We start from the raw sequence: 25979 nt of genomic DNA on the forward strand, positions 1-25979 counted from the left end.
ACCTTAAGGCTCATTTATATTCCTTTATGTACTGAACAAGATAAGTCTGTTTCAAGCATTGTAAATGTCATTGCCCCCAAAGTCCATGCGTCCCTCATGATAGAATAGATGGCAGTTAAGGGCAGAGTTAAAACAGACACACCGAACACTGGCTCTAGATAGGGCTTTTTGCAGCTTTGCATATTTGCCACTGTAGTTCTCCTACACAGTTGTCACACAGGAGACTTTTCAGATGTGCAACCTCATTGCCAGATGCCATTTAATCCTACATACTAGACTTTTAAATGTTGTAATGTCTAATACTTGAATTAAACAATATTAATGAAAAATGAAATTGGAAACATGCTTATTATTATTTCAAGGTATGTGAGTAATTTTAATTGATTTCTTCCACTCTCTTGCATAAATGTATCATGCTTTGCGTGTCTGTTGAACACTTGACTTAAACAAATCATGCTGCTACAGTCTCACACACATGGAGGTTTGACATTTGAACTTTAAATTCTCTGCCTCATTGAGGCTGGGTTTACCCTCCATATGGAGAGCTGATGTTAGAAAGACCGGTCCTGGTGGGCTTAGTTTGCACAGAGCAGAGCTAAGGTCAGATTCATGCACGTACAGTAACACACAAAGTGTTCACAGCTTTGTGATGTGCCATTAAAAAGTGGGAGTAAGTGAGTAAGTGTCAGTTTTTATTTTAGTCCATCTGCATCAGAGTCTAAACTACAGGTGAATCAGGGTAGTGTAAATTAACTTAACAGCAAAAGTTCTGTAGCCTCCAGCTCCAATCAAAGTTACTGGCCAGTTGTCACTACGATATTGTGGAGTCGTGTGTACAAATAGTGTAGTATTATTGCAAAACTAACGCTCATATTAATATTCGATTTCGCTTTAGCCAATCACCGACTCTTAAAAAATCCTTGACTTCTCCATCAGTGGTTAGTTCTCATTGTTTTTATAAGGGGCTGGCTGCAGCGGAACTGAACTTGGGTGTAGCTGTTGTGAGCTCCCAACCCCACCCTATCCTCTTCCACCCTCTGTTTGTTTTCCCTCTTCCTCCAGGTCTCCTTGGTAGGCTTCCTCTTTCTGCTGGGCCTCTACATCTCTTCCCTGGCTTCCTGCATGGGCGGCCTGTACGGAGCACCCAGGATCCTCCAGTGCATCGCTCAAGAGAGGGTCATCCCCGCTCTGGCCTTCCTGGGAAGAGGGGTGGGTGGATGAATGGAGCCCGAGAGGCATTACAGTATACGGAAAAACATTAGCTGGAGTCACCATGATGTGGATGCAGATTGTGTAGTGAGGGTTTGTGTTACTGCACCAGTGAGTTCACTTCTTTGCAGAACGATGATCTGCTACGAGTTCGCTATGACTGTTTAAACTGGCTCATTAACATTATTATCTGTTTATGTGACTGCAGTAAAGAGAAGAGACTGAGTAACCTGCAATATGTGATGGTATTTATCACTATTTTCTAAATCTTTGCATATCATACAATCAATTAATCAAGAAAACTAGAGGCCATCTTGCGATTGGATCGCTCTTGCTCAATACAGCATCTTAAAGCAAATGTGGGCGAGGGACATAAAGTGGGGAGGGTTATGGCCCCTTCCCTTCTTCCTACCTCCCTACTTCCAGAACCCTTGCTCAGACCACACCCATCTTTGAACCTGTCCTTCATTTTGATCTTCATGTTCAGGCGTTGAAATGAATGGTTTTGAACAGTTTTAGGCTTGAACAGTGACCCCTAACCCAGACAGTTCAAAACATTGAACAAATGTTGCATTGTTTGTAATTTAGTTTTTGCACAACAATGTTTAGGCATTAAAATATACAGTTTTATATGACTAGTTTTTATACTTAGCAGGTCTAACTAATTAAAAGTAGGTAGGAGAAATTAAAAATGCATTCCAGACAAAAGCTGGGGTCTCAGTAGTTAATACATTAGTAATAATAATTTCAAGGTTCAATATATAATAGTTTAACAGTCACAGGAACCTTTTGTGTAAGTACATAAGTACATTTTCCTGATTATACGACTTGTACTGCAGTGATTTTACAGTGAAGTCTTAGTACTGGATGTGAGTGTTTCCTCCACTACTGCTAATAAGTTTAGTCTGGATGTTCAGGGGGGTGTGGTGGGTGGACTCAACAGGAAACAGTGACAGGACTGCCTAACTATAGAGTGCAGACTCCACTCCATAGAAGTGAGGGGACTGACTGCATTACGGCAAAGAGTGACGACTCACTCCTGTTCACAACTACACATGTGCATACGCAAACACACACACACACACAGATTCACGTTAACATCCTGATCCCGTCCACCCCCAGTTTTCCTCAGACTTCCCTGGGTGGCAGCGGCGTCTGACCTCTCTCAGCGGGTTGGAATGAGGCCCTAGACATCTTGGCCCAAATCAAAGCTTCAGAACAAACGCAGGAAGGGAGACGGGCAGGGCCCTTCTCCGCTGTGTGCTCTGGAGGCCCGCCAGGCACACAGCAGTGCTCCTTAAACTGTGTGATAGGACCTGGGAAGTGAAAGAAAACTGGTTAACAAATCACATGTTAAGACAATGGCTATTTTTTTCTGCTGGTTTTGTTTTATATTACTCAAATACAATAGTTCAGTTTGATATAATTAGTCTTCATAGGTGGCTGTTTGTCTGAAGTATCCATACATGAAATAAGGTTTTATTTGAGCAAAATATTAAAGTTGTAAAGCATAGAATCTTAATCTGGTGGAATGGGGCAATCGTTTTAGTATAAAGTATATAAGTATAAGTATAAGTATAAGTATAAAGTATTTCTGTTTTAGGGAGACAGGGCATGTGCATTTTTACAAAGCATCTTGTGAAAGTATCTCCAAAACATCAACTTTGCATGAATTAATTAAAACAGGTCTGTTTCCAGTTTTGTGACAATTTTTTTTTTTTTTGAAACTGTTTAAATGGTTAACTTATCCGAAGAATTTAATGGCTAATTTAGCTTTTTTTCCCTTCTAACAGCGAGGCCCAAACAGGACTCCGGTGGCAGCCATCTGTCTGACCAGCCTGCTGACCTCGGCCTTCATTTTCATCGGTCGGGTCAACGTGCTGGCCCCCATCGTCACCATAAACTTCATGCTCACCTACAGCTTCATCGACTACTCCTACTTCAGTGTGGCCATGACCTACCAGCTGCAGACTAAAGACAAGAGGGACACCCTCATCCCGGCCAAAAAAACCCAGCGTGGGTCAGTCAGGCAAAGCGCTAGGCCTCTGATCGAGGCCACTCTCCCAAGCTATGGGAGCGGAGGCGAGAGTCCGCAGGGCAAAGGCACCCTGTTGGAGTTCACTAGGGACATGGACCAGATCTTTCCCCCTGTGTCAAATGTTGATGCTGGGGCTGAGAGGATGTCCTCCATGCAGGAGCTGAGCAGTAGACGCAGAGGCAGACAGGCGAATGTAACTACCAAGCAGAAACTGATGGACAGCTTTGGCTTGGACCTAAACAGCAATATGTTCTCAGAGGAGAAAGGAGAGGAGATGAGTTCAGCTCCACCATGTGAGGACGCTGAGGTGCAGTGTGGACGTAGGAATACCACGGCTGGAGAAGAACTACATGTTGACAGCCGTTCAAAAATACACCATGCTGAGCTGGATTCATCTGCTGACCCTCACAATCACAGCACAGGTGATAAACACTAACCATCAGACAGTGGAAGTGACTGGAGTAGAGATCATAGACGTTAGTTATACCTGTTTTTCGTAACATCATCCTTTATTAAATCTTCCAGGTGCTGGAGATAAAGCAGATCACCAGAGCTTTGAGATCAAAAGCATGCAGGATTCATTGTATGCTAAGTTCTGCAACCACTGGGTTGCTCTTATTGGGGTAGGTTACACATACACAATCTTATATGTTATAATATAGTTATATTAGTTTCAGATATTTACAGAATTTAATGAATATATATTTTTCCTTTCAGGCATTGGGCTCCATATTGATCATGTTTGTTATTCAGTGGGTGTATGCCTTGGCAAACATAGTGGTCGCCTTGCTGCTCTTCATCTACATCGGGAGAACAAGTCCTGGACTACCACTAGGTGATTTCTATTAGTTCATTTCCTCTTTAGAGACACTTTGCTTGGCCTCATAGTGAGGTCCTGTTAAGGTGACCAAGTGTCCAGACTTAGACAGGTAGTCCAACATAAAAAGGAAATGCATTACAAATAAAAAAATTCAAGCTGACAGATTCACATGCTGTACAAACATAATGTGGTACAGAGAGGGTTTTCTGTGTTGTTCACACATGTACCACCTGCACCTGTGCAGTAGTTTCTAGCTTGGTGTGCCAAAGAGAACTTTGGACATGAGATTCATCTGGATGAAGGTTTTTGACACTGTATTACAGCCGGCACTCAGCTTAGCACGTACAGCTAATGTTAGCCTGTAGCCTAAACCATATTTTCTATGATGGACTGAGTGTGACAGTCCAGTACAGCTCTCTAAACCAGCATCAATACCATACATATACTTATTCCAGTTGTTGAAATTTATTCTTTATGCTGGTTTAAAAAAATGTTTTCATTGTACTGACATGAAAAATAGGACTTGGCTTCATAATGTCAGATAAGAAAAGTGTTATTTATTTATTTATTTATTTTTTGTCAAGGAAAGTGTTTGTATGAAAGCCTTGAAAGGCAAGTGAGAAAAAATAATCTTGTCTGATATAAAGTGTGTTCACTCCTGTGTTTACGGACAGGTGAAAAGGTTTTGCAGGAATTATCTGTCTAAGCCATGACAGATTTAGCTTAAAATTTTGATCAGCTGTAATCTGACACAAGACATTTCAAGCTAAAATAAAAACATGACAGTAATGTCACATAACGTGTGAACATACCTAGTGTTTAGAGCACATAGATGAATTAAAACTTACCTAGAAAAACATGAGCGATTTTAGTTTTATTATGAACACGGAGTGGTGCACTTCAACAACTTCAAATGATCCTTTCTGATAGATGAAAAAAAATCAAGAAAGTCAGAAAAATTATCCTGGCAAAACCTTTTTTTCACCTGTCTTTAAGTCGCAAACACAGGAAAGAAATCAGCATAGATAAGACTTGGAAAATAGATTACCAGATTTTTTTTCTCACACGCCTTTCAGGGCTTCCATACATTAGACTATGAGGCACTTTTTCTTTTATAGCTCTTGCCTAGTTTGCAGATTCTGCAGAATGAAATATAATTCCCAAAAAAAGAAAACATTATACTAACAAAGTGTGAAAAAGAGGCTTGTTTCTTGCCATTATATGCACATAGGACTCTTCTGGAATTACAATACCTTTTAGTGGGCAGGAAATCACTGATCATCATACAGGCATTACATTTTGCATTCTATAAATTATATGCTTTTAATGAACTTATTTTATTACAAAATATCTGGTTTACTGTCTGCTAAAAGGAGTCTTTCTCATGCCTGGCGTGTTATTTGTGTAGCACATTTCCAAGGCCATCCCATAAACGTGTGTAATTTTAGGCCTTTTATAGCAGTAGGAGTAGCCTGCAAGTCATGCTGCTTTATATAAGCTGAAGCAAAGACTCCTTTTTTATTTTCTGTCATTAGATCATTTAGATTATGTCCAACAAATATCTTGTGATTTGCAGTATAATTTTTAAGTCAGGGCTCAGTCGTTATGTGACCCGGTAATGTACTCAGACACATTTCTGCTGCCTTTTTGCCCGGCCGGCCGGCAGCTGTTGTGGCTTAGGATTTCTAGAATAGCTGGATGGGACACCCAGCATTTGTGCATTAAATTCACCACAGTACAGCATGCCTGAGCAGTCTGACTCACGACATTGCTGAGCACAGTCTCTGCAAGTGTTAAACACTTGACCCACAGGTGGTCGAGTCGGTGCTGTGGGCTGCTCCCCGCTCTGTTATTACACGTCTGTGCACTGTTGCAACATGTTAATACTACAAACTATATTTTTTAAGTAACTCACTGAGCTCATTTCTCCAGATAACAGTTTGGATTTTGATTTATTTGCAGGTATGGCAGCTCGGTTCAGCTTTTTCTCGTGGCTCAAATCAACATTGAATAGCATTTTCAGGTACTGTGTGTTCTAAGTTGAATTATCTGTCCAGATCACTGATAAAACACAGACTGAAACTGAAGTAATTCATCATACATGTCATGATGTATTCAATTGTATTCGTATGTTTTGAGTTATGGATAATTTCCCTTGTCCTGGAGCCCATTTTGTCATACTAATCCCCTGTCTTTCAGGAGGAAAGGAGCTCCTCGGGATGAGATCGTAGTCACCCCCTCTCTGTCCGTGGTTGGGCTGAAAACCAAGCAGCTGACAGAGGAAAATGCTGACTTTGCCTCTCGTCACCGCTATCACCAATCCTCATTCATCAGGGCCGGCAAGCTGGTGCAACCACCACTCCACTGACGGACTTAAAGGCTGCCTCTGTTACATGTCACAGCTGTCAGCCTGAAACCACATTTTCTGCCTCAAACTGTGTCTCATATGCACACACATATATTTAACAGACGTTCAGTGGCTCAGATCATTTTTCTTCATAGAAGTAAACTGAATTAAAACGTAATTTATTTTGTCTTAATATCATTTATGGCTTGAACTTTGAAGTATCACAATCTTTGTAAAACATTTTTGTTGTTAGATTACTGCACTGCTAGGTCACTTCCAAGAAGTCCAGGCTTAAATATCATGTGTAACAGAAAGACTTAATTAAAATGTTAGTTCACTTCTGCATGTGTGCAATATATTGTCATTGATTTTGTTTCTCAAGTTGTCATCAGTTGGCCTTTAGATGTCAGTCACGTTTCAGAGGTGGCTTATGTGTCCTTGTAAAACTACAGTAATTGTCATATTCATCAGTGGCATCTGATTCAAAGATAGTGGGAAAAAAAGACTCTGAAGAACATGCACACCTAACTTCTCTTCTTTGAATATGTTTTACAGCAACACATAAAACAAGATAAGCATGTAGATTCAGTTTTCGATCCAACTGGTTCCAAGAAAAAAGTGAAGTGTCTTACATAACAGCCTACTCCCCACTTTCCTCTAAGAATGACTGATAGCGGGACTGATTGACACCTGGCACTTCCACATGGTGTTAATGTTGGCTCTGCTGTCACAAAGACAACTGGATTTCTTTCGGTTTTCCTCAGAGTCTAACAGCTACCACTGTTTTCACAGTTACTTTGGTTTTTCCACCATCCACCATTCCACTGCTGTGGATAGTAACTGCAAAGAACTTACATTAATCCTCTTAGGTAACTGGGGATATCTACTGATAGCTTCCAGGGTAAACGAAAGCGCTATCCTCTTTCTGTTTCGGTTGCGCAATGGTTGATGCACTTCCTTTGGGGTGTACATCAAGCCTTCATTTTCCTGGGAAATCGTTCTCTGTGGCAAGCAGAATTTGCATTGTACAGTGAGGCTCATAGAGAGCCAATCTCGACACAGATGAGGTCATTATATTATAGCCATTACATTACTTCTCAGTGATAAGCTAAAGCACAAAACTTGACCATTTCCACTTGAAACATTTATATTTTGAAGTTGGTTAAATCAAAACCAAAATGCACTATTAAATGTGTTTGAATGGATCATTGAACATCATTCAGTACTGATGTTTCCTCCATGGCTGTGAGCCATTCTCCTGTTAAAAATCACAGCCAGCATCCTGTTATCAAAGAGATACAGTGCTTGCTAAGAAAATTATTTTAAATCAAGTCATTCTGATCAGCTAATTGCTCTGTTATAGCAAGAGGATTAAGAAATGATATGAATTTTTTGGCTTAAAACATGCTGGATGTATGTCAGCAACACGGTTGTTTTATTTGGGTGAACTGTGTCGCACCTTTTACAAGAGCTACTCTTCCAGTAACCCAACAGCAAAGTTGTGAAAACCACTTCCTCTTTGCATTCTGCTGTCAGACCTGCAACCTGCCAACAGGCACATGATTATCTAATATACCTTTCCTCGCGATCAACTGGTCTCATAATGACTCAATCAGTATTGAGACGTATATATGGGCATCAGATGGTTCTCAGCAGTGGAGCTGTTGGTCTGTTTCTTACTAACCAGTTGCTGAGAGGACAAACCTCTGTATGGGCTGGCTGAAGAATGGGACCATGAACAGTGTACAACTTGAGTAGATGAATTTAGTTCAAATTCAAAGATGCTTTTGTGCTTTTTGTCACTTAGGATAGCGATATAACAGCAACAAACATACTACTGCTGAAAACTATTCACAATCACAAGCTCTTATTCACTCTTTAACCAAATATAACTAATAGTCTGTATTTTAAACTGTATGATATATTTACTAGACCCCAGGGTTTTGTTTCAAAATTGGTAGGGGGGACACATATAAAACAGGGGATTTAAGGGTCCTACATGCATTTTTATGCACATATTTTCATCTTTTCTTTTTCTTTTTTTTTTTGAAGCTTCAGTCAGATCTCTGTTCAATCAAAGTACAAGTGTATGCAGGGAGTTTGACCAGTATGACTTTATAAATGAACAAATACCAGTGACTGAGCCTATGAAAGGTCAAAGGTGGTCAACCAGTCCTGAAATAAAGCGTACAGTAATGAGTGAGGGCTTTACAGTTTGTTACAAATCTCAGTGCACTATGATATGCAGTATCTAACATGTGCAAACATGTGCAGATGCATTCATGTACAACAAATCACCATAAAAATATAGCAGCAACCAGAGTTTTTCTAGCCTCAAAAGAGAAACAGGACTTGTTTCTGAAATAAATCCCCCACTTCAGCCTCAGCTTTTTTTTCTCCCTACATCAGTTTATAGTGCAAATGACTTTAATTGTATCAAATTACTAAACAAAATACTGCTATTTTCATGTTTTATTGGGGGAGTCAATGCAGTCCCCAGGGTCCCCTGTGTCCCCCCCTGAAATCTACTCTTGTTGGACACATTTTCGTCTGCTTCACTTGCAGTTGGGCCTTTTAAAGCCCATTCCCACCAGAAAAACAAGTTGCCAACAGTTATAGATTATGTAAAATCAAAATATATATACATCTCATAGTAATGGCCCTGACATCAAAAGTAGCCTATGGCTTTAAAATAATTTCATAGGAGATGCCATGATGAAAAGTCAGTGTGTCATTATTGTGACTTTGCAGATATGTCACTTTCTCTGAGATTTTGATTCCTAATTTTATCATTTTAGTTTATTTTGGTGGCTGAAAAAAAAAGAAAAAATTTATTATTTTTTAATGGCAGGACTTCCGACACCACCTGAAGGCAGCAAAGCAAGGCGGCTAGTGGCGTGAATAACAGGACAGAGTAAAACACTAAAGTGTGTGTGTGTGTGTGTGTGTGTGCAGGAGGAGGAGGAGCCCGGGCTCCTCCGCTCCGCTGTGATAACAGGCTGCTGCCTCGGTTCTGTTATCTTCCGTTCCCCGCCGATCGAGCAGCGGATCTCCTCCGGACCTGCTCCAGGATTTATTTCATTCTTACGAAACTTCACATATAGCCGCAGCGCTCCTCCCATGGTGTCCCCGGGAGACTCCCCGGCCTCTACTCGACTTCACGGAAACTATCGGCGACCGTTTTGGGGTCTTGGAAATCATGGAAACGTGGTTTTTGAATCACGTCCTCGGTGTGTCTCTGTCGGTCCTCTTGCTGGGTCTACCGGGGCCCCTCGGGGCAGGGACCCCCAGTAACAACAGCACGGATCCGGTAACGGCAGTATTGTATCATTCAGCCGCCACAGATGAACTCAGCAACTTGGAAAACAGTGCAACTTCAACTTCATACTCCAGCGAAAGTTTATCACCATCACAGAGGAACATCCTGCTCACACACACTGCTGAGACACACACTGCTGCTGCAGACCTTGGTAAGAGCACTGTCAGGCCTGCGGTGACAAGTGTAACGTTTAAAAAGTTAGTTCAGTTTGCAGAGTTTGTCCCTATAATGCCATTTGGGAATATTTTCCTCTGCAAAGTGAAGGCTCAGTGTGTCTACTTTACATTTTCATCTTATTAAAATAAGCTTTAGTACGAATATACAATAGAGATACATCAGCAAAGCTTATTCAGTTGGAGATATCTCAGTATTTTGTGTAAGACAGCAATAATCTCAATTACAACTTCATACATCCGCAGATTTCCTGATGCATCCTGTTGTGCAATAACCTGAATTATGAATAATTTTTTAAAAAGTGCTTCTCTGCTACAGATTGCCATCAAAATAAGTTTAACTGATATGCAAAAATAAATAGACACTGTCATTGAACAAGTGCATTGCACCTTTGGTTAATTTTGCACAAGTATAGAGCTGTAATAACACTTATTTTCTTTGCACGTTTTATAAATTGTCAGAAATAGTGAGAAATGCCTGTCACAAGTTCCTGAGGCCCAAGTTGACATAGTCACACTGCTTTGTTGTCCAACCAGCAGTTCAAAATCCCTTAGTGCTGTTTGAGATTGAGAAAAACTGAAAATATTTACATTTGAGAGGCTGGAACCAGCACATTATCTGGCAATTTTGCTTTGAAAATGAGTTTAATGATCAGTCGCTGAATTCAAACCAATTTTCTGTTGCAATCAATTCCCTGACTTGTATAGTTTCTACTTAGGTCTGGTAGTGTGTGCTCCCATCTGTAGTTTTGATATTAAGGAGCATAAACCCACCGTTAGACAGTTTACTTTGATTTTTTTTTAAACATCCTCCTGAGACGCAAACTTTTGTTTTGTATGTATTTTACATTTCACCTAGCTATTTGTGATCAATTGGACCTGTAAGTATGAAAAAAGGAAACATAGTCAACAATAATAAAGTCACAATGTCCTCAAATGAATTTTTTCTAATTAACAGTCTTAGCTTGTTGCTGTTGCTAAAATTGGTCAAATTTGTTGCCATATCAAACTACAAACATTATTAATCATAAATAAACAAGTTTCAACCATAAAATGTGATCAGGTTTTGGACCTTGTCCACTTTTCTGTTGGGATCGACAGCAGACTGTCTTGGCAGAGATACCTGCCATCTTGTTTGTTTATGGATTAGTGTATTGTGCTCTTACTACCACTAGATGGCACAAGAAGTGTCCACGAATGAGGACAACAGATCCAAGTTAAGTAGAATGAAGTCTAAGGTCAAGTAAAGCCAAAATGTGAGGTCCACATATGAGGACACAGGGTCTCAGGAGGATAAAAGTATCCCCACCACTTAAAACTGACTGATCTTTCCAATGAACGAAGACCGTCAGCAGAATGGAAATTATACTTAAAGCTTTAGTGTGTAGGATTTAAGGGTATCTATCGGCAAAAATGGTATATAATGTATTCATTAGTGTACAATTAAGAATTGGTATTTGTTACCTTAGAATGAGCCGTTTATATCTACATAATATCAAGTGGGTCCACTTCCAAGGGTTCCTCCATGTTGTTTCTACAGTAGCCCAGAACAGACAAACCAAATACTGGCTCTAGATAGGACCATTCGCGTTTTTGCATCGCCATTGTAGTTCTTCCACACATGGCACACGGGAGAAGTCTAAGTTTTGCAACCTCACTGCTATATGCTACAAAAATCCTACATGCTGGACCTTTTACATGTTAACATGGCCCATCCATTCACTTAGTTTGATGAAAGCAGCGAACACCCAGAGACACTCTCATTAATGTGTCACTTTGTCTTATCATGATCTAAGTATCAAATCTGATCTGCACTCTCACTCCTTTTTAGATATTTGGTAGTTTCCTGTTAGCACTTGAGCTGAGGTGTTGCTGTTGCCACAAAAAACTCTTGACATTTCCTTACCAGCTCATACAAGGGTTGATGAGAGCACCTTGTAACATGCAGCATGTAGGACAGTAGACTTAGACACTTATGAGCTCATTGGATCAAAAATATTGTGATATTGTGACAGTGATGTTAGCCCTCCAATGCATCCTAACTATGCTAATGACAGGTGTGCAACAGCTTTTTTTTGCCAACACCAGATATTTAACAAAAGCCAGAGACTGTATCGTATTATGTTGCAGTGAGCCATAAGTTCAACACCTCTGCACAGAAGGCAGAAGATAATACTATCTCGGAGTGGGCCCGGGCAAAGGTTCTTCTCTATTGGTCAGCTGCCTGCATCACACGCTCATGTCCCTTTGAGCGTGAAAGCAAGAAGTGCTCAGTCTGCAGCTAAGTCTGGGGACCAAAATATCCACAGAAGCCCACTGCACACTGACTGATCAAAAAACAAACAAAAATAACCTGACTGCTCGACTAGAAGGAATCTCTGTCGACCGTAGGGTCTCAGACTGATGATACGAATCTTCGACTCTCAGGGGGCAGCCCTACAGTACTGCAAAAATACTTTTGAGCCTAAACCCCAGGTAGAGGGTAGAAAGAGAGATCTAAGCTCTGAGGGTACGAATGAAGAATTTTCATAAAACTATTTAAGAATATCAGGATGCATTATGGAACCATTGGCAAGCATGATACTAAAAAGGTTCCATAAAACATCATGTAAGGAAAACTAACAGCTTTCTTGATACTATAAATAATTTATATCCTCTAGGGAGATTATGACATATTGTGTCACTGGATTCTGCCTTTAAAACCAAAGTGAACCCCAAATATACAGCGATACTACTGAGACATGTATACAAAACTGGTTATTATACTGAGATCTGGGCACAGTCTTTAATTCTAACAAGTTTTATAGCAATGCCAGTGATAACTTTAGCTGTACATGAAGATTTGTTAGTCCACTGAGAGTTTTTTTTGGTTCCAGTTGATGTGTTCAGACTGGGAGCTGCCCAGTACCATTCACAGAAAACAATGTGAGGGTCAAATGCTCTGCCCGAATGTGCTAAAGAATGACCAAGCAAAAATGATTCACTTTGTCACCCTGATTTCACCAAGTTCACCTTTTCACATCCCGCACCAGGTCTTTAAGTGACTGTCATGACACAGTATTAAATTTGGTCGCTGAATTTAGCAAAAGTCCACAGCAAGCAACAAATGACCTGTTTGATCTGTTGCCAACAAAATATCAACCAATGTAATGACCACACTGCTACCTCATACCACCATCCACCCTCATTAATATGTCGCCCTATTGCTGCATTTGCCTAAATTAACATGCAAGCCACAGAGCTTCTGGTGTATAACAGATGTGAAAAGACGACACTGACAGCCATGTTAACAGTTGAGAGCTGAGAGATAAACAGCGCAGAATCTGGGAGTGTTCCTCACTTGTTGCCAGCACCACGTTCCAGTCTGAGTTTTGTTGCCCGGACTGGATCCAGAGAGAGAAAATGAAATAATGAGAGAGACACATGCAGAGGAAGTGAGTTACAAAAACAGAGTCCAGTGGCCCAGTTCTGCTCACAGACTCCCAGTGGACGGGCTGTTCTGTAGTTGAACTCTCCCCTCCATTGGTTTTGGATGGTGGCTGCTGGTGGCTGTGTGTTCGCTGTCAGGATGCCGTCCAGCACCGACGCTCATCCTCAAAGTGCTGTTGTTCTAGTCCTGGGCTGCTGGAGACTGGCCAGATAACAGGCTGTCAGACAGCACAGCATCAGTGATGGGCAGAGAAAAGACCTCGAGGTCAGAGAAAGACCTCACACACATAGACTGGGCTGTGAGTTTTTGTTTCTCATATATACTTTTCAATAAAATACATCCATAAAGCCCACTGGATGCTCACTAGTTATGCAATTTACAGCTGCAGTCGTTGATATTTTTATATAACAAAGGATCATGATAATAATTATCACGCAACTTTGCAGCTCCCCTCAGCTCTGTGGTGCATTTTAGCGTCTTTCAGCTTGTTGTTTTGGTTTTTACGGCCTACAACCACTGAAGTCCCACTGCTCTCATAGCAGCTGTTTTCAGAAAAGAAAAAAAAAAAGCTACTTTACACCACCTTCCTTGCATCAAACGACAGTAAAACATAGTAAGTGAACAAAATGGAGCCTAGGGATAAAAGAGAGTAACTATTGGACTTATGTACGCCCATATTAATGCTTAAGTTATACTATGTGTGCTGGATGTGTATGTATGTTTGCCATATGAACTTAAAAATGAGAATTTTGGTTCTCTGACATCAATGGTATCTCATTATCTTAAAAAAAAAAAAAACATTCATTTTCTGTAACCGGAAAATCCCAGCTGACATTGGGTGAGAGGCAGGGTTCACCCTGGACAGGTCGCCAGACTATCACAAGGCTGACACATAGAGACAGACAACTGTTCATGCTTATGAAGCTTTTGCTTGCTTTTGAAGTACATTTGTAGTAGAGAATGTGAACTCGTTGGATCCTCCGCTAATCACCACCTGATAACTGAAAGGTACACCTGACGGCAATAAAACAGTGTCTATCCAAGTGTCCTGGTGTGTGCTAGAACTTAATTTTTTTGGTTCAGAAATTGATATGTCAGTGTTGTGTTTACAGCTTTTAAGTTATTAGTTTATATAAAAAAATATTCACTGTTTTGATACTAACAATAAAGCTTTATTTACACTTGACAGTGGCCATTGATTAGACAAGGTTTTAAAAACTATTTTGTGGTGTCCCAGAGGCGTATTTTTTCTAAGACACACATCATGTAACTGCAACATCTCTGGGTTGATTCCAGCTGGTGACCTTTGTTTGCTTGTCATACTTTCTCTCCGTGCATGTTTTTTGTCTGTCCCAACTGTCAACTGTCAGAGGGAAACTGCTAAAAAAAATATCTATTTAAAACATTCTGTAGCAACATTCCTTTCTGACACTTCTCTTCCGATAACATTTAGGTAATTTTCATTTCTTGACAACAATCAGAGCTGGTCTAAAAAAGAAAAACCTCCCCACAGGCACTAAACATGAAAACACGCCCAGATCCATGGTGACAGAGTTCTGCCAGTGCCTTGTGCTCACTCAGCTTTAGGAAGGAAGTGGCCAATTCCCAACGGAGACAGTCACCACCATATTTAGGACCTCAAGCCTTTGTTAGAGCAGACGAGCCTCACTGCCAATTGTTCCCCACCCAAAATCATTGTCTCTGCAGCAAGCAACAGAACTTCTGACAGCATCTTCCTCCTCTCTGCAGTCTGTAGAGGCCAGACTCAGCCTGGTGAGCGCCCTCTGGTGGCCACAGCTGGGAGTGAACTAAAATATGTACACTTTGTATTGTCAGTACAGAGACAACCAGATCATGGTTATTATTTTGAAGGTGTATTGTCTGAAGAAATGAATGTCAGCCTAGGGAATAAGTTGAGTAACTCTCTGATATCTGTTTCTGTCATTAAGCTGAAGGAGTTCATGTCCAGCCACTAACAATATCTGTCGATTTTCGTGTTTTACAATTGATGGATTGATTGTTTGACCCATAAAGTGTCAAAAAAAAATGCCTATCACAAGTTCCCACAAGTTTCCATAGCTATCCCGTGATCTCATGAAAACAAAAGTCCTTTTCTTGCTATAAATTATTTTGTTATCTCCAGAAATCAACCTTTTGTTTCCTTGGGAATCAGCATAAATCAACCATTATCATGAGAAAACAAACTTTGTTATCTCAATATAACAGCATTAAAAAAGTAATTGCAAGTATGGTCATTCTCGACTTCTGTAGACTCTGCACTCAGTTAGATTAGCACTAGGGTTGCAGGGACATGGTTTCAAGGTAAAAAAAATTGACGGTTATCATACCTTGTACATCTGCTTATGTACGGTACTGAAAAAAATGCGCAACCAGACAGAGGATCTCGGGTCTCCTTTCCTTCTTGACTGCCTGTCAAACTTTTTACACATACTTCCATTAAAAAAAGTTTTAAAGTTTCAGTTAAAATAAAGCATTTGTTGAACCAAAAAACCCTCTTTTTTCCATTCCTTTCAGTTTTCAGTGTCTGATCTGAAGTGTGTAATTGTACAAACTTGATAATGTTATGTCTTTTTTTCTTTTTCCACAGACACTGAGCAGACACAAACCTTCACAGAAACAAGCAGCAGGTCACTAGAGACCACACGTCTGTCTACTGAGCCACTCACCTCCACCCTTGTTGTAGCCTCTACTGAGGCCAGCAGCAGCATCAGTAGCAGCAGCACCAGCAGCAGCAGCAGCACCAGCAGCAGCAGTGGCAGCGTCAGTAGAAGCAGCACCAGCAGCAGCAGCAGTGGCAGTGTCAGTAGCAGCAGCACCAGCAGCAGCAGCACCAGCAGCAGCAGTGGCAGTGTCAGTAGCAGCAGCACCAGCAGCAGCAGCACCGGCAGCAGCGCCAGTAGTAGTAGTAGCAGCAGCAGCGGCAGTAGCAGCGTCATCAGCAGCAGCAGTGGCAGCAGCACCGGCAGCAGCAGTGTCAGCAGCAGCAGCGTCAGTAGCAGCAGCAGCAGCAACAGTGTCAGCAGCAACAGTGTCAGCAGCAGCAGCGTCAGTAGCAGCAGCAGCAGCAACAGTTTCAGCAGCAACAGTGTCAGCAGCAACAGTGTCAGCAGCAACAGTTTCAGCAGCAACAGTGTCAGCAGCAACAGTTTCAGCAGCAACAGTGTCAGCAGCAACAGTGTCAGCAGCAGCAGCAGCACAGACTGGAAGGACTTAACTAACACAGACCAGGCGCCAGGCGCTTCCCCTGCTGTGTCCAGGGAGGCTAGCTCCTGGATGTTGACAGAGGAGGCCCGACTCCCCCAGGACAGTCCAGACACCAGCCTCCGACTAGGAGATGCCTCAGCCCTGACGTCCCACACAGCCGTCCACACCGACAGCACCTACACTTCCATCACCATAACCAAAGCTGGGGAGAGGACTCTGCTGTCTGTCACCTCGTCTTCCAACAACAGCACCTCCTCTGCCTTCACAGAGGACTCCAGCTCCCATCAGCCCCCCTCCACCTGGGGTACGTCATCTGGGGCTACAGAGACTGAGGTCTACACCCACAGTGCCCTGTCCACCAGGACTGACAGCGGGGACACAACAGACCAGCACATGACCCACTCCTACAAGGGGACACCCCAAGAGACCGGGAGCCCAGGGGGGCCCAGAGGAACGCAAAGTTTAACCGGACAACCTAACGCCACTCATCAGTACACCTCCACATCAGAGGAAACCTCTGACTCGACACCACCCCTCAGAATGACGGAGCCCAGCACTGACCAGTCTGAAGTGTCTGTTTCTTTCACGCCTCCTGTCACTTCACCTACAGAAGGTCTTACAAACATCTCAGGGACGGAGCAGGGGTCAGGCTCTAGTGTTGGCACCTCCACTGAGTCAGTCTCCACCAGATCCCACCACTTGAGCACTCAAGAGGGCACTGAGGGGGTTTCATCCCAGACCAGGGACCAAAGCGTCAGCTTGGGTCTGACCACAGCGTCCCCTACAGTCAGCAGTAGTACATCAGGAGTGGATAACTCTCTAACAGACACTCCAGTGCTGGTTACTGAGGACTTCCTCACCACCACACCTGTCACTGTGACAGAAGGGTAAGCTGTTATTACTATTAAATAAGTAGCAGAATAATCTTTCAAGGAAAGGCATTTGGTTGTTGCACAAGCACAGCAGCACAGTGTAGGATTTCTAATTATTGCTATATAAAATGTATTATTATGATTGTCGTTGTTATAATTTAGAAATATTATTTATTAGAAAACATTATTTTGACAGAAAAACTGCAGCACACATTGGTAAATAAACTTACTGATCTGTTCTTAATTGTATCTCTTTGTTGGTGTTCATTAGTTGTATCTGTGTCCCATATATATTACCTTATATTACTACTAACATTATGTTTTTAGTGTTGTCCATAGGGGTGGGGGAAAAATCGATACAGCACAATATCGTGATATTTTTGTGTGGCAATATCGTATCGTCACACAGCACCAAGTATAGATTTTTTTATTATATAAATTATTATTACGACAAATACAAATTAAACTTAAGGTAGCCCACTAGAATAATATAATCAATAGCTTTTCAGTTCACTAGATACATTTTGCTGTAATAAAAATGGCTGAAGTGAGATGAACAGACTGAAGATATTTAAAATCATTGTATCGTGGCTGAAGTATCATGATAATATCAAATCGTGGATCCTCTGGTGATTTCCACCCCTAGTTGTCTGTCCATCCATCCCATTTTTGTCAACGTGAATATCAAAAACGCCTGAGGAGAATTTCTGCAAATTAGGCACAAACGTCCACCTGGACTCCTGGATGAACTGATTAGAATTTGGTGGTCAAAGGTCAAAATCACTGTGACCTTACAAAACACATTTTTTGGCCATTACTCAAAAATTCATACCCTAATTGAGACAAAACATCACACAAATGCCTAATAGGATATAATGATGAAGTGGTGACATTTTATATCCAAAAGGTCAAAGGTCAGCCTCACTGTGACATCATAATGTTCTGCAAAAAATTGTTTTTGTCTTATTTTTATAAAGTTGCTAAAACAAATAAAATGATTATTATAATGTTATTAAAGGAATGCAACAGGTGTCTGAGGGATTGAAAAGCTTATATCACTGGCTCCAGCGCCCCCTGCTGACACTGTGGCTTCCTCTACAGTTATGTCAGTCCTGATATTGTAAAGATTTTCTTATGCTCTTTTCCATTCTTCAGTCTCCAAGAGATTTGATTGATTTTCTCTTTAACAGATCACACATAACAGAGGAAGACACCTTCAAAGCCACTGCCTCCACTCCCACCACCACCACCACCACCACCCACACCATCACCCCTTCTCCACCTGCAACCTCATCCCCCAGGTTCAGTAGCACGGCCACCAGCTCTACTCCAGAGCCACCTACCGAGGCCACCATCCCGTACACTACGCCCTCCACCACAGCCTCCACCCTGGCCCTGCTGACCTCAGCGGCGCACCCAACTCTCCATGTGTCCCCCAGCCAAACCCAGGGGCCCTCAACTGGGATGGTTATTCCCACAAAAGCCACCACCGTGCCGATAGAAACAAGCACACGCACTTCAGGAATCACCACAGCCCATCGCCGGCGCATCACCACCACCGTCACCCACAGCACCCCAACCAAGAGTACAGAGGCTGTGCAGACCACCAGAAAACAGACAGACAGGGGAACTACAGAGTTGGTGGGGACGACAGCACCCACCAAAGCACCACCACCAACAAGTAAGTGGTATACACCCGCCCCCTCAATTTAAGTGACAGTCCTGGGTTTGCAGTTGTCACAGCATGACACCTATAATTATACTAAAATTCAGCCAGGTGTAAAAATGTGCATTATGAAAAATTCACATTATGAGGCTAATGAGACATAATTAATGTCAGTGTGAAAGCATCATGTGTCCCAAATAATTACACAGTTTTTAATGCTTTTAATGGTTGAGTTTCCTTTGTTTTATGTTAAAACGTCTGCTCTCCTCTCTGAACTCCAGGAAACCCTTGTGTGTCAAACCCTTGTATGAACGGAGGGATGTGTGTGAGCTATAAAGGGCATGAATACACCTGCCGCTGTCAGCAGGCATGGACAGGACCGAACTGCAGCCAGGGTGAGCTTCTCTTCATCCTGACAGTTTGACAGCATCGTCAGCATGCATGCTACTTTTAACTTCTGTGTTTCAATGTACCAAAGCATGAAACCTCCAGAATATGATTTTAAAAAAAATAAATTTGCATGTGTTACAATTGAGCATTCAGGCCCTTTTAGAAATCATAATGTATTTCCTGCATGTACTTGTGTGTCCAGATGTGGATGAGTGTGACACCGACCCCTGCCCTGTCGGGTCCAGGTGTGTAAACACGCGAGGTTCCTTCAGCTGTGAATGTCCGCTCGGCTTCGATCTGGAGGATGGACGCACCTGCACCAGAGGTAAAGCCCCTTTAATACATAACAGCAAAACAAAAATTTAATCACAGAGGATGAAAACATGCATATAAAGTATTTATGAATTCATCTACTGTATTTTTTCTCCTCCATAGCAAAGGCTTTTCTGGGAACTTTCAGTGTTAACAGACAGCCACATGACCCGGTTATCTTCAAGAGCGCCACCATGCATGAGATCCAGAGAGAGATCATTCAGCTGGTGAGAGGCGGTCCGCGTCACTGCATCATTGTCATATCTGAGGAAATGTGTCTGTTGTGTTTATTATATCTGCTACACACTCTCTTCCTGTCTTCACCTCAGCTCAACGCTTCCCTGTCAGTCCTCCGAGGTTACAGCCGCTCAACGCTGAGTAAGAAGTAAGTTCTTGCCATCACCCTTGGCCAACAGCCTTCACATTCCACAGGCCTTAATTTGAATGAATCTAAACTAAGGAATGAAAAAGATTTTTTTTTTCTTTTACTAAATGATGTGACATTAACATTTTGTCAGTGTATACCTCTGTGTTGACATCTGATTTCTTCTCCACAGGGAAGAGGACGGAATTCATATCTTAGCTGTCAACATGTTTTCCATTTCCACTGATGTGACGAGTGCAGAGGTCTACAACAACATCCAGATGTCTCTGAGCAACTGCAGCTTCTCTATGACCCACTGCCGGATGGTGCTGCACCACCAGCTCTCTTATCACGGTAAATATAACAGCTAGTAACTGTACTGAATTTCATCAGGGTTTATTTTTTCCTCACTTTAAGCAAAATGTTAAAAAAAATTTAACTGACCTGTTTAAAATGTAAAGAAGCGTACTGCATTCACTTGAGGAAAAAAAAAAAAAAATCTCAGTAACTCAAAAAAAAACAGGCAAATATTTTCTCTGCCTCTGTGCCAGCAACAACCATGGCTGGAAACAATGTTATTTGTTGTAAGTTCATCTCAATCTCGTGAACATGATATCTCATTAACACTTTTAGGGAATTTCTTGAAATTTGGCACAAACATCCACTTGGACTTGGTCAAAGGTCAAGGTCACTGTGACCTTGCAAAACATTTTGGCAATAACTCATGAATTTGTGAACTAATTATGACAAAATTTCACGCAAATGTCTAAGAGAATAAAATGATAAAGAGATGGCATTCAATATCCAAAAAGGTCAAAAGTCAGCTTCACTGTGACATCATAATGTTATACAAAAAAACAGTTTTCTGGCCGTTACTCAGCGTCGTATCTCAGGAACAGAAGGGGAGACATTTGGTTTCAGTACTGAATTGGTGACTCTAATCTTGGGTGTCCATCTTGAAACTGTGTTGATTATATAAATCTTCTGTGCTGTCGGGTTGAAGATGTGTGAAGCATCCATGTTTTCGAATATGTAGCTTCTTTAAACATGGAGCGTCATTAATACTTAAAGCATTATCAACTGTCATGGCTACATATGAGTCTGGACTGTAACTGCAACTTGGCCGAGGCTATAACTGTATTTTTTTTTTCTCAAGTGAATGCAATATGCTTTTGTATAAATGTAATCAAGGTCAGAGTACTAAAAGTAGCTGTGAATGTGTTTGCAGCCACTAGAGGGCAGAGTTTAGCCATAAGTAGTTCCCACAGTTACATCATTGCATCACTTACAAACTTCCTCATCCAGCTGCTGTATTTCACAACCCCTGCACTTTAGGGAATCCAACAGCAACAGCAAAAGACAAGCATGCAGTAACATAAAGCATAACATCACAATGAGCTCACACACACAGGAGCAGTTTTATGTAGGATAGTTGTGATCCAGAACTACAGATTAATAAATTCAAACTGTCCCCTGGGATGAAACCTGACAGTGGATTGAAGGAAACAAGGGAGCTGGTTTGGTGTTTTCTGACATCTTGGACCACTCATGTTGTCTAAGTCATGACCAGATTACTGTGTCGCTTCAGTGATGACTAATTGTGTCCACACTGTGTTCCAGTGGAAAGTCTGTGCGTGGCCCAGAACACTCAGTGTGATACAGAGCGCTCCACCTGCACGGACAGCAGCGGCACAGCTCACTGCCAGTGTCTGCAAGGATACTACAAACACAACCCGGATGACCTGTCCTGCTTAGGTGAGCTAAATACAGTAATGACAAAAAGTAAACATAAAACATATTAACCTGATTTAAGTGGAATAAACCTAATTAAAATGACAGCCTAACAAGCAATTCCTTTTTGACAAAAACAAAATACTGAGGAAATAGTAGAAATTTGACACGAAATGTATCAAAATTAAAGACATGGGGCATCTTCAAAACAATACTGGATTTGAAACTGCTTATACTAAAGTGTGTAGTATTGATTTATTTGAACAAAACGTCCTGTTTCAGAATGTGGGGATGGCTACAAGCTGGAAAACGGCACCTGTGTCCCGTAAGTTGTTTTTTTTTTTTTTTTTTTCTGACAGCGCTGATCTACTTACACTGAATGTCAGTCCACAATCTCACTGCAGACTTTGTGTCTACTTTTCAGGTGTATGTTCGGATTCGGAGGATTTAACTGTGGAAATTGTAAGTGGCCCTAAAAATCTCATACAACAGTTTTAGTGAACTTAAGTCACAAATTTGTGTTTTTGATCTTTACATATGTTTTTAAAGTCAAACAATTAATATGGTGTTATTTGATTTTGCAGTTTACAAGCTGATTGCAGTCGTGGTGTCACCTGCAGGGGGCGCTCTGGTCCTCATCCTCGTCATTGCTCTTATTGTCACCTGTTGCAAGTAAGAATGCTGTTATTTTTAACACAAAACTTCTCTTCTGTATATGATTTAGAATACAAGTGATCATAGACTGTAGCGTAATTATCTACTGGCAGAGTTTTTTGTAACTTTTAAGGAATCAGTTTACACGAATTAGCAAAAAACACCGGTCCTTCACTTTCAATGGTTTGGTGAATAATTCTGATGAAATGTAGAAAAGGGTTAACTTTTTTAAAATGTTTGTTCTCCAAGAAAAGACAAGAATGACATCAACAAGATCATCTTCAAAAGCGGAGACCTGCAGATGTCTCCATATGCAGACTTCCCCAAAAATAATCGCATATCCACGGAGTGGGGCAGGGAGACCATTGAGATGCAAGAGAACGGCAGCACCAAGAACCTGCTGCAGATGACTGACATTTACTACTCTGTAAGCAAAAAAACACCTTTCCTTTTATCTCACATTCTTAAAGGGTAACTTCAGTATTTTTCATCCTGGTCCCTATTTTCCCATGTGTTTGTCTAAGTGAGTAATAGAGACAACAATTTTTGAAACTGGTCCACTATTTAGGCACAGCGCTGCAGCCTACAGCCATAAAAACAGGCTACAGTGTAACCACATGGGGCATTTGCGCACCATCAGTTTTACGCCCATTAGAAGTGCTTGTTTTTGCCACTGACAGGCTCAGACTATTATTCGAAATTTATACTTCTGCATCAAATCGATGCCTTACCCTACGCTGTAGCCTGTTGTGCACCTCCCCAGAAATGTAACTACATGTGGTGGTGTTGCAGACCTCTTGTCTATTTTTGGTTTTATTTGCTTTCATTTCAATGATAAGGGATTTATACATTGAGATTTATCCTGGCTTCATATGAGCAGAGGAAATCTCTGCTTGTCGCTAGGCTAATTTATAAAATGTAAAATGCCATAGGCTTATGCTAATAACGTTAGCATGTTATATTTGTTTGGAAAATGTGTTTCTTATAAGACAGTTGTTTTGTCGGTGAACCTTGTGAGTTGCAATGGAGCTGAATTTTGTAACGTAACCTTTGTTAAATGTTGCTGTTGCCCCTGGCTTCATTTGAGTACAGAAAAAGTCCGCTAGCCCCTAGGCTAATTTATACAATGTAAAATGCCATAGGCTTGTGCTAAAAACATTAGCATGTTGTATTTGTGGGGAAAATGTGTTGCCTGTGAATGCTGCGTTGGAAATGTGTTGTCTGTGTTGGAACAGTGGAAGATGAACTAAGATGGTTTTTGTGAGTTTTATTTTGTTTCTGTTGACTGTGAATGAGGTGTGTTGTACGATAATAAATTTAATGTAAATGGAGGTTTGGTGATAATGATGTTTGGGCTGTTCTGATTAAACAAAAATGATCTTACTCTTTAACACAAAGGGATGCCTCTGTAGGGATCCTTTCCATACGTTGTTAGACACTTCGATTAACAACCTCAGCCTGTCAGTGGCAAAACCTATTACATTTAGTGGACGTAAATTGATGGTGTGAACATGACCTGAATGGTTACATTGCAGCCTGTTTCACTGCTGCAGCATCACTCAGTACTGGACCAAAAGCTGTTGTTCCCATCGGTCACTTAGACACAAAAACATGGGTGAATATGGTCCAGGCTGAAAAATACCAGTGACCTTGAAGGCTTTGTTTTATGTGTTTGGATACAACTGATAAATCACTGTACTAGACAAGAAGAAACCATCATTTCTTTTTCTCCTTCTGTTCCCTTTCCCTCAGCCTGCGTTGCGTAACTCAGACCTGGAGAGAAACGGCCTGTACCCTTTCACAGGCCTGCCGGGCTCTCGCCACTCGTGCATCTACCCAGCCCAGTGGAACCCCTCCTTCATTAGTGACGATTCACGAAGACGAGACTACTTTTAACTGCCCCACCTTGAACACACACGCACACACACACACACACACACACACACACACACACACACACACACACAAACACAGAAACTTAACGTTTTCTGTCATAGTGACGATGTTAAATGTGTGAGCGGCACTGTTTCGGAAAGCCCATTTCATCTGCATTTAGGGCTGCACGCTAGCTATGAAAATGCAGGTGTGTGTGTGCATGTGTGTGTGTGTGAGTGTGTGTGTGTCCGTATTATATAAGAGCACATTTTTTGCAAGTAAAATGTTTCCTGAGAGTGTCATTGCACGTCCATTTCACCGTTTTTGCATGTTTTAGCTCATTTACTTCAGCTCACACGCATCGCTGCTGTGTCGCTAAAGACTGTTTAATGTGTTTTTCCCTGCCTCGCAGGCAGCCGCTGATTCTCATTTACTTCACTGTACGACGAAAAACAATTTGCAGATGCTTGAAACGTGCTTGAGGTAGGTGATCCACGACGGTGAACGATCCTATCCGCCCTGTTGTTGCCTGGTAATGCAGTACGAATTTGCTTGCAGAATCTGCGCTGCATTAATGCAAAATGATAAATGAAAGCAGATATGATGTTCACCGTGATCACAATCAGGAATGTGAATTATTGAAAACACATTTAGGTTACAAAAAAAAAACACTAGCAATGTAAAGTGTATGTTATGTGTAGCAAATAGGTGAGAACGTGCAAAAACACTGATATGGTCCTTTAGGTGCTGGAATATGAATATGTGGGTGCCACTGCTGTGATTTGAAAATAATTCTTCTTAGATGACAGTCTGAATATAAAGTATTGATGGAACAAGACGACAAACCACTGAAAGATGGACAAAGTTTAGCGCCAATAGAAACTGAGGAACGACTTTGAATTCTTATGCCGGCGTTTATTTATTCCCTCTGTGTCCGAGTCCTTGACATGTAGCAAAATGGACATCTCATATACACACTGACAGACTGAGGAGGGACGTGGCTTTAAGTGTGTGTGTGCATGTGTGTGTGAGTCAGAGAGAGAGAGAGAGAGAGAGAGAGAGAGAGTGATTATGTGTCTTAAGTATTAGTGTCTGTGAGGTGTGTGTTTACATGTGTGTGAGGTGTAATTAACTGTATACCAGAAGGATCATAGCTGTCAGTGAGTGTTTGTAAAGAATGTAAAGATGTATCATAATTAGTTTGCTATTTCTGACATGGAGTATTATTTTTATGTGACTGTTTTTTTTTCTTTCCTTGTGTTTATAGATGATCTGTTGATTCTGGCGTTTTAGTCAGATGTGCTTATTTAAATAAAAACTTTTGCACAGCAGTTTTTCTGCATCTCTCTTGTGATTTAAGTTTTTTTTTAAATATTGTAGCTAACACAATTTGCATCATTTAACTATTTGAGTTTAAATGTATATAGTTTAAATTGTTAAAACAAAATTTTTGCATGTATTTGTTGTGGAAGTATTGCAAATTTTCATCATGTTTTAGTTGCAAAAGTGACACAAAACACTACAAACAATTAAAATGTACTTTTTATTAGGGGT

General features: G+C 41.2%; 2 protein-coding genes across 3 annotated transcripts in view; both read left to right on the plus strand.

Moving 5' to 3' along the window:
• Positions 1–6757, plus strand: part of slc12a8 (solute carrier family 12 member 8) — a 34278-nt gene extending 27521 nt beyond the window's left edge. For both annotated transcript variants that reach the window (XM_033617182.2, XM_033617181.2), the window contains 6 exons: positions 1063–1209; positions 3003–3669; positions 3773–3870; positions 3965–4082; positions 6030–6090; positions 6267–6757. In XM_033617182.2, coding sequence (XP_033473073.2) covers positions 1063–1209; positions 3003–3669; positions 3773–3870; positions 3965–4082; positions 6030–6090; positions 6267–6435 — 1260 coding nt within the window. In that variant the 3' untranslated portion in view covers positions 6436–6757. The remainder of the gene's footprint in view (positions 1–1062; positions 1210–3002; positions 3670–3772; positions 3871–3964; positions 4083–6029; positions 6091–6266) is intronic.
• Positions 6758–9475: 2718 nt separating this feature from the next.
• Positions 9476–24528, plus strand: heg1 (heart development protein with EGF-like domains 1). The gene is made up of 14 exons (XM_033613859.2): positions 9476–9884; positions 15945–17448; positions 18624–19114; positions 19381–19494; positions 19692–19814; positions 19925–20028; positions 20131–20186; positions 20359–20519; positions 21786–21920; positions 22179–22221; positions 22321–22358; positions 22481–22568; positions 22800–22977; positions 24303–24528. The coding sequence occupies exons 1-14, from the start codon at positions 9614–9616 to the stop codon at positions 24444–24446; spliced, it is 3450 nt and encodes a 1149-aa protein (XP_033469750.2). The 5' UTR covers positions 9476–9613; the 3' UTR covers positions 24447–24528.
• Positions 24529–25979: the final 1451 nt, after the last annotated feature.

Source organism: Epinephelus lanceolatus, chromosome 14 (genome assembly GCF_041903045.1).
Source record: "Epinephelus lanceolatus isolate andai-2023 chromosome 14, ASM4190304v1, whole genome shotgun sequence".
In the NCBI taxonomy this organism is placed as follows: Eukaryota; Metazoa; Chordata; class Actinopteri; order Perciformes; family Serranidae; genus Epinephelus; species Epinephelus lanceolatus.